At 42.8% G+C, this 13,182-nt stretch overlaps 1 protein-coding gene across 2 annotated transcripts in view; it reads right to left on the bottom strand.

The window, feature by feature from the left end:
• Window positions 1–2,265: 2,265 nt before the first annotated feature.
• GNG12 (G protein subunit gamma 12) overlaps window positions 2,266–13,182 on the bottom strand; it is a 133,739-nt gene continuing 122,822 nt past the window's right edge. For both annotated transcript variants that reach the window (XM_032296634.1, XM_032296635.1), the window contains exons 3-4: window positions 8,000–8,117; window positions 2,266–6,296 (exon numbers count right to left, since the gene is read on the bottom strand). In XM_032296634.1, coding sequence (XP_032152525.1) covers window positions 6,171–6,296; window positions 8,000–8,092 — 219 coding nt within the window. In that variant the 5' untranslated portion in view covers window positions 8,093–8,117 and the 3' untranslated portion in view covers window positions 2,266–6,170. The remainder of the gene's footprint in view (window positions 6,297–7,999; window positions 8,118–13,182) is intronic.

The raw sequence follows: 13,182 nt of genomic DNA, 5'->3' as shown, positions 1-13,182 counted from the left end.
TCAGAAGTGGCTATGTGAGGCTGGGCGCAGTGGCTCATGCCTGTAATCCCAGCACTTTGGGATGCTAAGGCGGGTGGATCTCCTGAGGTCAGGAGTTTGAGACCAGCCTAACATGGCAAAACCCTGTCTCTACTAAAAATACCAAAATTAGTGGGGCATGGTGGTACACACCTGTGGTTCCAGCTATTCAGGAGGCTGAGGCAGGAAAATTGCTCAAACCTGGGAGGCAGAGGTTGCAGTGAGCCGAGATCACACCACAGCACAACAGAGTGAGACTCTGTCTCAGAAAAAAAAAAAAAGAAAAAAGAAAAAAAAAGGTAGCAATGTGCATATAGATGTCTCAGCTGCAAATTTCTTGGACTTCCAAACCTGGCATCTTCCCATTATGGATGTCAACCATTTCAATTAATTGCTTTCATCATTGAATAGATTGTCTAGGAGGATTAAGAGGGTAAAGGAATGCTTCATATGTAAAATTAATTCTCAATGCCTTAACTTTACTATGAACTTCCATTTCTTTGTGCTAAGTGTCACTCTCTCCAGAGTTGTATTTGACAGTGCCAGTGGTCCCCCACAGACCGATATATTAAGTCATTTGCACATTAGCATACATTTACTTGGACTGTATTTTCCTCCAGGGCAGAAAAATTTTTTGAAAAAATGGGTGATTGAGGTGAGAGTTCCTTAGACTAATTGCACGTTTTGCTTATGGCTGGCCTAAAGTTAAACAACCTTCATGGATTTGAATGACTCAGACAGGAGAAAGTAATTAGGGTGACAAGAGGGTTCATCTGAAGGCAAAGGTTATTTGCCACCCACAGTGGTAAAGGGGTACAGTAGCAAGTATGGCCATGCTTTGAAAACAAACACAAGGCCCTAGTCATGCCAGGCTGTGCAAAGACAGCTGGAGCTGATGGTGGGACCAGGCTCCACAAACATGCTCAGAGTCCTAAGCCGAGACTATAAACCTGGCGTAGAGAGTGAGGGACAAATATTCAAAAGATGGTCTGCCTAGCCCCAAATAAGACTTCAAGAGCCCCAAGTAAAAAGGTTTAGCGAACATCCATGTGTTTATGTGTACCTGACCCTCCTACCAGTGAAAAACTGATCATAGCACATATCCAGAATAGGTAGAAGGCCCTGTGACATGCATCTCCACACTGAGCTCCCATCACCACCCACAGGCCTGGGTCTCTTGTCCATGTGAAGGTAGTAAACATCTCACCTGCCTCTTTCAGCTTCATTACCCTCTCTCTTCCCACCTTTTAAACTCACCGCTACCTAATCTCATCCGTCATCCCCAACACAGTGATCTTCCACCGAGAGTTACAAGAACTTGGTGATTTGGTCAGAAGCAGTAAAAAGTGCTTGTCGGTTGTTGCCTATTTTTCAAAACCAATGTATCTAAATCCTTCAGTCTTTTACTAGAAAGGGCTGAGGGACTGTGTTTTGACCCTACCTTTTATAAGTGTGGAGTGCTGGCTCTCAGAAGCAGGGGCTATCTCTGTAGCATGCCCAGTTCATAGTCTGGCACTTGTTGGCTGCCTCCCACCCTTTTTATTTTGCCCTCCCCTCATCTTGTGGGAATCCCAGCCCTGGGGGAAGGGCAGGAGATAGGGCATCTTCAGCAAATACATGGTGAATATGAGTCACCACAAGTCTAATGACCTTTCCATGTTATCAGTTTCCATGGCCACAGCTGGTCTCAGGATGGGAAACAGTGCTCCACAAGTTGGAGTCACTACGTCACTCCTTAACAGCCTCTCTAGCCCCCTTGTTGGTTTCAGGACAGTCAAGCAGGATAGGAGCACGGGATGGGGGGGCCTTCTGCACACTGGCTTCTCCTCCTCTAGTCTCCTCTCAGGACCTCATTCCAATGCATACTGTTCTTCTCTCGTTCAGCCCAAACATCACCTCCCTTGGATGCCTTTTCAGAGGTCCTTGTCTATGTGGAGCTAGTTCTTCTTTCCTCTGGGCTCTCACAGCACTCCATGTTCACCTGAGTTATGGCACTTGCCACATGATACTACAATGATTAGTTTACATATCTGTCATTCCCACCCTCCTTGCTCAGACTGTGAGCTTCTCATGGGCTGGTGTGTGTCTTATTTGAGTGTCATAGGAGCCTGACTCTCACCAGCTTGTTGCCAGGAACTACTCAGAAAATGTTAACTGAGTGAAGGAAGGGAAAGAGGAAGAGAAATGATCTTTTATTTATTTATTGAGCAAAACACAAGTAGGATGATACAATGAGGCACTGACGCGGTAAAGAAAGCAATGGTGCTTTTAATGAAACTTCTTTCAAACCTGTGAACATGCTAGCTGTGAAGTAAATGCTTTTATTCTTTCCATAGGACAGATTTGCAAACAATGATCACAGTGTTATGGTTAATAAGATGCTGGACAGATGAGTAGCCAAAGAATATTATAAAACAACAACATCTCATCAATGATACATCAAATGCAAATTTACTGAGACATCAAGAGAATACATGTTTACAGTTACACGGCTAAAAACAAGACATTGTTACAGTAACCAAGTCCATAAAACTAGAAAAAAAGCACTGTATAACAAAAAGGCCTTTTAGAAGCTATTAAATGAACAAACACTATAGATAAACCAATTTGATATCTGAAGTAGCTTATAGCACCAACACGTTGGCAGGACCAGCAGAGGGGTAGGGTCATTGGACCAAGGCATCTGGGAACAGGAAGGGCTCTCAGCCATCATCTACTTCAGCCCTTTGTTTTACAAATGGATAAATGGAGGCCTAGAGAGATGAAGCGCCTTGTCCAAGGTCACACAGCACAGGACAGACTGGGAAATGATCCAGGCTACAATCCAGGCCACTGACTTCAGGTAAGTGCTCTATTTTAACATACATATATAAAATTCTATTTAATGTACTTTTTCCCCCATTAACAGGCCACCATAAAAGAAAGCAATATAATGTACTCTGGTATTATGTTTATTTCACTGAGAAATGAGGCATGTACTCTAATCATTTTGGGAGCCTATATAGATATCTTACATCAAGTTCAGAGGAATTAGTCAGATAACACTATGTTAGTTATAAATTGGTTGAGAAGGTGGCATTTGAAGAGAATATTTAGCACATCCTCCACTACATAAGCTGACCTATGCCTCAAAATTACTAAATCATTGGTATAAAGTTTTGGTTTTTTTTTTTTCCAGATAGTTTAAAGATTAGTAAAGTACAAAAACAGTCTAAATTAGAAAGAAAATCAGATCTTTCCTTTAAAAGGTAAGTATGGCACTTTTCATTTTAATAAGGTAAGTGATTTAAAACACTTTTTTCAGAAGAAAAAAAATTAGGTATGACCCATCACTTGTGAACCATCTGGTATATAAAATATTTCCCTTACTAAAAAAATGTTTCTGTAAAATACTTTGGAGTCACGAACTCTTGCCATCGTCCTGAGGCCTCAACTGGACAGATTTATGATGAACTAACGAAGATATAAGAATGAAAAAAAGAAAGAGATCACTGTTAACAGAAGCAGCATTAAGGACAAAGTATACTGAATGTATTGAAACAGCTTCATGGAAATGAAGCTAAGAAGTTGCATGTATATATGTAAGTATATCATTACAGTGAGTTGGAAAAAGTAACACACCCTGGGCATTTGTCTATCATTAACATAAACCAACTGCTGCAGACAGTTAAACTGTGGCTCTGTAAAGACAACAAAGCCTGATAAATAAAAGTGACTTCTGCATTTCATATATATGTATACATATATTTTCTCGCATAGACGTCTAGTTACATATAAGCAAATCAACATTTAGCTACAGTTTTTCCCCTCTTGGGTCCAGCATCAAAAGATTTGATATTCATGAACATGCCCTCTACCTGGTTAGGAAGTTACATAATATTTATACTCATGGCCTTTATTGTATCTGACCAGGGCAAATAAAATGAAATCTCCTGGGACCTCAAGTCCATTTCTTACCACTATAAGCCTATTAACAGATATATAGCTGAACATATTTGTTTACCTTTAGGTAAAAGGGCATGTTTCAGTACTGAATAATAAGCTATGCCTGCTACCAATAACATGCACATAATGGTATAATAAAAGTAATTTTTCATGAAAATGTTTTGAAAGAAGCTGCATTATAAATATTTCAAGAAACATTAAAAATCAGAGTGAAAATCAGATTAGTGTTCTGAAACTGAGTAGAAAAATACACTTATAAAAAAAGAATGTCTCATTAAGTGAAGCATTAAATGTAAAATTGTCTTTTTAGTGTAAATTTCAAATCTTACCCTTTGAGAGACAAAAATCTTTCTCTCTCCTAAACAGGCACCTATAATTTATTTGGGAACTGGGCATATTGCAGAATGAAGCAGCAGATGATACAAGGCTAAGGGCAGTGCTGTGATTTTCACATTTTCTTAGAAAAGTGAGGGTCATTCACAAGGCTGGGTAGATAGCGACCTGGAGAAATACTGAATAAATGTGAGCAGTTTAAAAATAGTAATGCATTTGTTCACCCTCAATGAGCATAATACTCAAAGCCCAGATATTTGATTTTAAAAGGGGTTTACTTTCCAGGATAGATTGTACAAAATTTGGGAAAACTGTTATAAATAATTACTTCTTGGTGTCGATTCCCTTTTGAGAAGAAGTTTTTAACCTTTTCTTAGTAGTTACTTTTAATGAACTTAAAATGAATTAAAATATCAAAGGCCTTGTGTATGATTTGACTCCGAAGTGACCCTCTTTTCTACTTTGATAAAGTCAAGATACCTTATTGGCCACAGGAGATTCCTCCTTTTGGGGCTACCCCCACACCTGGAAATTCCAAGGGTGTGAGGGCTACATTTGGGCCCAGAGGAAAATCAAGGAACCCCATGCCCAGCTGCTGAAGCCCTTGGGCCCAAGGAGTATACCACTGAATCCAAGACTCTCTTGGGTAGCCTATGTGCCTCTCTGATGGTGTGTGGACAAGGTAGGGATGAAACTGCAGACATCTGAAAAGAGCTTAAACATCTTGACACCTTTGCTTTTTTTTTTTTTTTTTTAAATGTGTTTTTCCTCATTGTGTTCCACACACGTGTGGCTGGGGAGGGTAACGTTCCCTCTGCAAACAGATGCTCTGGTAAGAGAGGAAAGATACAGGGAAGGCAGAGAGAGCAAGACAGAGGGCTCAGTCACAAAGCTGGGACAAGAAAAGCAGCTGGTTTTCACACATTCCTGCTCCTCTCTCAGCTGGGCTCAAGTTCACTCTGTTTCATGCCAATCATCAGGGTGGAGATTTCAGAGGTGCCTATCCCTAATCCAGTAGAGAACATGAGCCCTGGGAGCACAGCTGCTTGAGGTCCTCCCAGGACTTTCCTCCTCTTTTCTAGACTCAGCATCAATGAAGCCCAGAAGGGTCCCTGTGAATTAATGTCTCATATTATCAAAGGACTGTCAGTTTATCTTGGTGCAGTTTATCCTAGCCTAAGAGGTCCAGCAAGACTTCAAGAGAGGAGAGATGACTGCATTATTTGATTACAATGAATACAGTCTTTAGGATATTCTTTACTTTTTGTACAATAAAGTTTGAAAGGAATTTTTTATTCTATCTATACACAGCTCAAAATAAAGGTATAACTTCTGGAACTGAGAAGCTGATGGTATGGAGAGAGGGAGATTTTCATAAGAAAATAGCTTTGATATGTGTATACACAAAGTCATATATATATACACAAAACACGCCCCTCCTTTGTATACTATACTGGCTGGCTCATGCCTTATAAAGAATATGACATAAAGGCTTTAGGATTTCAATTAATTTTGGCATTTTAATTTGACAGGTGATTAGGCAATTTAGGTCCTGACATATCGGAATCCACTGTATATTTAAATGATATAATTATGTTTTTAAAAAGGCCCAGATCAACTTTCCTTAAACAGTAACCCAACATAAAACCTAATTACCAAGTGAAAAACAAGACTGTTATTCTGTATTAAATCAGTAAAGGGCATTTTAAGGAAAGGACAACTGGGAAAATAGGGACTTCAGAGTCCATGATTCCAAGTTGAGAATATTTCAGTTATTAGCAGTGGTTACCAAATAAGCTGAAGCTCAATCTCTCCAAGGAGCTGCTCATAATTTGCTTTGTTGAGAAGAGGCGAGGAACTGTTTCTCTATTCCACTATAAGATGATGCAAGTTTTTTTATCCTTGAAAGGGTTTTCTGAAGTTGGTATCCCTATCAGCAAAGGGTCACTCCTGGCATGTTCCTCACAGTAGGACATGAGGTCCGCTGATGCCTTCGAAACCTGACATGGAGATAAATCAAACACACAAGAAAGGAAATATTTATTTGTAAACTTTCAGAGCGTATTTGAATGCTAGGCTATCAAGTGGAAGACTGATTTGAACAAGATAATCAAAGCCTCACAGCGTCACTCTCAGATACTTGTCAGGTAAAAAAAGGAAACGGTACCTTTAAAATGGTGCAATTTGGCTGGTAAGGTCTTTCTTAACCAAGCGACTTAACAATGATCAGACAAACTGGCACCATGCATCCCTTCATGAGAATGCTGAGTACACACCACCAGCTAATGAGCTAGCATTCCTGCCCAACATTTAACTGGGGTCCAATCAGTAAATGATCACACCCAAAGTGAGGGTGATTCTGCAAAATAAGTGGCCTGGATTCTTCAAAAATGGACTGTGTGTTAGGTAGTCTTATGAGATAATCCTGAACTGCAAATAATTTTCAAGAGTTTAATGAAGAAATTACATACGTTTTTTGTGTATGTGTGTACAGACAGAAGGAGGGGGGGAGAGAGTGCAAGCAAGTACATGTGGTCAAATGTTAATAACTGGTAAATCCTGGTAACGAGTTTATAAATGTTTGCTGTTACAACTCTTCTGCAGGTTTGAAATGTCTCAAAATAAAAAACTGGGGGCCAGATGAGAAAAAGCGTATGTGAATCAAAGGAAGGTTGTATCTTGTTTTCTACCCAAGAAAAAACAGATTGGAATGCAGAACAGACTTTAAGAACTGAATGATGGGCTTGGAGCCAAAACTCTGGAGCCATGTTGTGGTGCTTCAAGATTTACTGTTAAGAGATTGGGCTTGGGGAAGTAAAAAGAGAGACAAAACCAGCATGGGAAGAGGCAGCACCTTACTCCAGCGTGAATTAAACATGGAAACTATCATGCCCTGTTTCAGAAGTCTGGGTGGGAGATCCCATAGAAGAGGATCCCCTCCTACAGAATAGGTTCTCTTTGCCCTAAGGAATGAGCAATGGGGCAGCCAAGCCCTGTCTAGTACAGCCCAGGTGGCCTCAAGCTGCCAACACAGGTGACTATCTCCAGGTCCAGAGGAATGGATCAGGCGACTGCTTTGGTTTCCAAGAAGAACTAGTCACAACATTCCAGGGCACTCATTGCATAGTTCTCTCTTGAGATTTAGGAAGAAGACTTCAAAGTCAGGTGATTAAGAAATGCATTCCAGTTTCTCTATGGGATCTCAACTAAAGCTGGCATTATTACTGATTCTGGGCACAGAAAACGCTCACTGAGGGCCAAACACATTTAAAAGCTTCATTTCCCTAAAAACGAAGCCTAGACTGTTGACTGGTTATGCAAAACTGCCTCAGCTGCACTGATAACTCTAGAACACTTGAATTCCAGAGGAATGACTAGGGTGTTTATGAAGTCTACTTGGAACCCCTGTCCCACTTTAGAACACAGAGATGGACGGACTTGACTGTGTTCATTCAGGGAGGACAGGTCCTTGGGAAATCCTGTCCAGGGTTTTTTACAAACAGAGGGGCTAACACAGACGCTTTTGAAGTGAGGCCCATGCTAGATAGGAAAATGGAAGTTAAAATTTGGAGACTCAGCCTGCTCTGGGAAAATTCTGGAAGCAAGCGGCATTAAATGGTATTATCTTCTGACATGTGGCCTGGCCTCCAAGAAGCTGGGGAACTGAGCAGAAAGTCCATGTTATCCAGTCAGGGCTTCTTACCTTTATTCTTTCAATGGAGGCTTCTAATCTTAGCTGCTGCACAGTTCTCCTTGCCTGGGCTATGTTGTTGGTGCTTGCTGTTTTGCTGGACATCTTCAATTATGTTTTTACCTGAAATCTGAGGAGAAGTCTTTTTAAAGACAAGTAACAGGCATCTTTCAGTTATTTAAACATTCATAACAATATGTTCTACTTCAAGGGAAATGGATAAATTTTCCCAGTTATCACAGCTTCTTGGGGACAGCTACTAAAATGCCCCTTAGCAATTTGAATGGTGACCTAGGTATCTAAGCTTGTCATCCATTTGAGCACCTACATAAATCTTTAGTTTGCAGAAACCCAGCACTAGCAGTTTAATCGATGGACCCCAACATACGACATAAAGCTAGGCTTTTCTAGGATTTCCGAAGAGGAAACAAATTCATAAACATTTGTAGTAGTTAGGGGACCTGTGGCAAAGGGGGCATTTGCTATGGGAGGCACATTACATGTCAGTTTAATATTACTGCTACCTACTTTAACAGAAGGTTTGATTTTATTTTGGGTTCTTGCACCCAACTTTTAGGCTCACCGAAGTCCTGGCAACAGAAAATGAGAAGAGCTCCTCTAGAGAACTCTGAATAAAGGGTGCTTATTTTTAGGTACTATCATGATGTGAAATTGTTTTGAAAGTTCTAACACATAAGGAAGTCTTAATTTATGAAAAAGTGAAACCTTTCAGTGGAGACTCTCGGTGACAGATCCACAGTAAATGTCAAATGGGACACATGAGTAGCCTACAGTCTGAAATAATGAATGAAACCTTATTTATTATTCCCTCCTTTGACCTCTCCCTGGTCTCATCATGATGACCTGGCCCCTTGCTAATCCTGTTACTCACATGTTTGTGGATTGATTCTCTTCTCTGGCCTGAGCTGTTGGCCTCTAGGCTGCCCTGCTGCTCTCTCTCCTTAGCCACCTGGTGTAAAGCAATGGAAACATCCTGACCCTTGAATTACAAACTGGTTGTCCAATAGCACATTTCAAGAGGAAGACAGGCTGGGGGAAAAGTGCTGCCTGGTGCCCTGACATATATGGCTAAGTTCATTCTCAGCCGGGTGGCAACTGGAGGAAAATGTAGGGCTGGCAGGCCTGGCAGCAGTGTGGCAGTTTTATGACTCATGAGAACAGGTGGACAGTAGGTGTGCCTCCCCAGCACTATGTGAGGGCTCAGCAAAGTCTTAGGGCTCCATGGCGCCAGCAGCAAACCCAGGCTGACTCAACCTTTTGGAGAGGCCGCAGTTGCATAATGCAATTCTACCATAAAGGCTGAGACCCGACAAGGCTGCAGAAAACACCAGCAACCCACAGACTCCAGGACATCCATCATGTGGGCAACACGATGCTCCACACTGAGTTTTAACCAGACTTCGAATATTCCCAAAGGCCGAGTTCCAGGACTTAGGTAGAGCTTGTAGCCTCTGCAGTTAGAGGAAGTGTTGGGTCAAACACACAAATAAAATTGTGCTTTTAACTGTGTGCAGAATTCTGAAATCAGCCTAATCAGCAACCTTCACATTCCAAAGGATTTTTTGGGGGGACTCAATTTGCTGTTGCACATCAAATGTTTCATGTAGGGCCAAGGCATTCCATAAACTGCAGCTGCTGGTATTTTTATCCTCAGGGGTCACGTACAGCACAGAGAATTGCAATTCCCTGTTTACCTGTCTGTTCTGTACCTCCCCCACACCTTGTCGATGAGCCCCAAAGGTTTTGATTGAGTGGGTCTGGGTGGGGCTATGGGCACCAACCCTTTTTAGAGTCCCTAGGCAGTTTGCGGCCCTAGTATCAGAGGAGAATGCAAAGACTAGTGGCAGTCATCAGAGGATTTCCCTAGGAATAAGGAAGCTCTAGCAGTAAGGAAGCTGGGAGGATAAAGCGTGTGGCAGGGCAGGGTGGCCTTGCCTTGTGCTAAGCCCTGGACAAGTTCGTTTCAACACAGTCCTGGAGTAGCTATGTCTTCCTCAGATTCCTCAGTCATCCCTGCCCCACCCAACGGAGAGGCCTAAGGTTTCTTTTGATTCTGCTCACACCCAGTGGGCTGGCCCAAACCCTTTCTGTGCTCCCAGGCCAGCACTTAACTAACAGAGGCTCTGAAATGCAACTGAGGACGTGGGCAACCAAACACTGAACAGTGTGCAGGACTCTGACTCACAGCAAGTTGGATATATATTTTGTTCCCTGCAGCAAGTCAAACTGGGCTCCCCTTCCAGCTGGTGCTGGTTCTGAGGGCCCCAGACTCCTGAATGCAAACATGACACCCTTTCTCAGTGACCTGTGGTTTCCAGGCTGCACCCTAAGGACCTTCTAAATGCTCCCTTTGCATGAGAATAAGGTCAAGCATTGTCTTCTTCCCAACCTTCGGGGCATAAAGTTTCCCAGGCCTGAGCAAGTTTTCTGGTAACTGCAGAACAGTTCACACGTATCAGGACTGGACCAGTAATTGCTCTCACCTGGCATGGCCACTGGCAAGCAATCCACAGTCAGACTCTATTAATATTTATAAAATGCTTGGGTAGGTCCCTGTAAAATTGGCGAGACACTCAGCATTTAGTACAAGAAGGTCTTTCTTACTTCCTGACTTTATTATAGTCGATTAAAAACAGCCAGCGGCCGGGCGCGGTGGCTCACGCCTGTAATCCCAGCACTTTGGGAGGCCGAGGTGGGTGGATCACGAGGTCAAGAGATCGGGACCATCCTGGTCAACATAGTGAAACCCCGTCTCTACTAAAAATACAAAAAACCAGCTGGGCATGGTGGCGCATGCCTGTAATCCCAGCTACTCAGGAGGCTGAGGCAGGAGAATTGCCTGAACCCAGGAGGCGGAGGTTGCGGTGAGCCGAGATCGCACCATTGCACTCCAGCCTGGGCAACAAGAGTGAAACTCCGTCTCAAAACAAAAACAAAAACAAAAACAAAAACAAAACAAAACAAAAAACCAGCCAGCAATTCATGATGCTTGCCAACTCTGGCTTCTTGCAGCTTTCCCTCATTCTGGTATCTATGTTCTGACCTGCTCCTTCAGCTTTCTCCAACCTTGTCACTCAGAGGCTCCCTGCTCCCTCCCGATGGGGTATTCCTGCTGCTCCCAGGCTCTACAAAGTCCACGCAACACATTTGTAATTGAGTGCTACTGCTACTAGGTACAATATGTTGGGAATAAATGGGTAGGACAGGCACACAGCTCCCGCCCCCACAGAGGCAACAGTAAACAAGCCATCAGACACCTTCTTCTGCTTCAGGCATCGCCTAGCCCCTCCTCCTGCTCTGCTACCCCTCTCAGGCTCCTAACTCAAATGCAATTTCTCTTCTGAAAGTCCTTTCCCATCTGCTGGTACACATATGGACAGCCTCACCCAGAATACAAATTAAAGTTTGGGAGATAGGTAATTTTTACACCTTCATAGATTTATTCAACACAAACAACTTTCTATGAGTACTGTATAGCAATCGCTTTGGGAAGTTGATTCAATGGGGGTAACTGTGATTGTAAGGGAATAAAAAATGACTTCCCTCTACCTTTCTCAGTTCTGTGGCTGGGCTATGAATTAACCTGACACATAAACAGTGACAGGAGGTAAATCGTATTTAATTATGTATGTACGCATAGGAGTGCCACAAAACATGAGACTCAAAGGGGTCCGATGATGAAAGCTCACATAGGATCCTGAGCTACAGAAAAGAATGGGGGTTCATGGTTTCTGGGGGGTGGTGGCAAAATGAGTTACAGGAGGTGAGGTGAAGAAATATATGGTGAATAAAGGTGGTTTCATCATGCACACAAAAAGTCTCTCAGTTAATACAAGTTGTCCCACAGCAGTCCTGGGAAGAAGAGGTGACAGTCTGTCTGGGTGTGGTGTCACCTCCAGTCTCCCCTCTTGGGATCCAAGTTAATCTTTCCCAGTTGATAAGATTTCCGGGAGAAGACTCTTGACAACTGAGTTCCTTTTGGAGGATCTGTCTTTAGGCTGATAAGGGGAACTCAGAGAATGCCTCTGCCTACATCTGCTGTTCCCCAAGTGCCCTCAGTTCAAAGTAATCAGCACACCAAACTGTTATATTTTGGGTGGCATTTCCTGAACTCCTTCATGGTCATTCTGAGAAAAAGCTGTACACTGGGCCACTGGAAAAGAAGAGAATCTCTGATTATAACATTCTTCCTATGGAGAAAGCAGATCAAAATTATACTGTTTCAAGTTAAGGAGCCTCTGGTCTGCTGAGTTGCCACATGTCTGCACAAAAAGGGCCACTGTGTGATCCCTGAGAGGCAGAGGTGTTTACAGGAGCTGGAGGTCCAGCTAAGGACTTCCTTCCGACTTGCAGCTGCTCTGCACCGCCTCAACAGCTGGGCTGTGCAGGTCAAGATAGAAAGTCTGGGGAAACAAACATCTCCAAATATCTCCGTGCCTTTGGAGGGTTTTCTTTGGTCTTCCCTCAGTGGCGAGGATGTCTGGCTGTTTGTTTTACTAGGTAGATAAAAAGCTTGCTTTATTCTTACACCAAGAATAGCTTCCAAGGCAAACAGCACCTGATATCTGTATAGAACCTGTGAGCACACATGTTGCTTACATATGCATTATTCCATGAAGCCTCACTATAATTCTGAATGGCATATTAGTAGATGAGGCAATCTAAGTTAGAACATCTTGCTTCAGAAGTTAATCCAGGCTGGGCACGATGCTCACACCTGTAATCCTAGCACTTTGGGAGGCCGAGGCAGGAGGAACGCTTGAGTCCAGGAGTTTGAGACCAGCCTGGGCAACAGAGTGAAAACTCGTCTCTACAAATAATAACAAAAGGAGTGGTGGCACATGTCTGTAGTCCTAGCTACTCAGGAGGCTGAAGTGGGAGAACAGCTTGAGCCCAGGTGATTGAGGCTGCAGTGAGCCGTGATCGTACCATTGTACCCCAGCCTGGGCAACAGGGCGAGAACCCATCTAAAAAAAAAAAAAAAGTTAATCCAGCTCATAAGCCTCTTTACACCAGAAGCCACCTTTCTCACTGTACCAAGGAAAGGATTAATTCCAATTAGTTTGATTCATAAACACTTAGGGCATCACTGAATGTTCCACCATGTGGTTCTTTTTTTTTTTCTTTTTTTGAGATGGAGTCAGGTACCCGCCACCATGCTCAGCTCATTTTTG

Source organism: Sapajus apella, unplaced genomic scaffold, assembly GCF_009761245.1.
Source record: "Sapajus apella isolate SASKATOON/1434 unplaced genomic scaffold, GSC_monkey_1.0 scaffold36, whole genome shotgun sequence".
Taxonomy (NCBI): domain Eukaryota; kingdom Metazoa; phylum Chordata; class Mammalia; order Primates; family Cebidae; genus Sapajus; species Sapajus apella.
The sequence above is the reverse complement of the archived record's forward strand: the minus strand, read 5'-3'. Positions and strand labels throughout refer to the sequence as shown.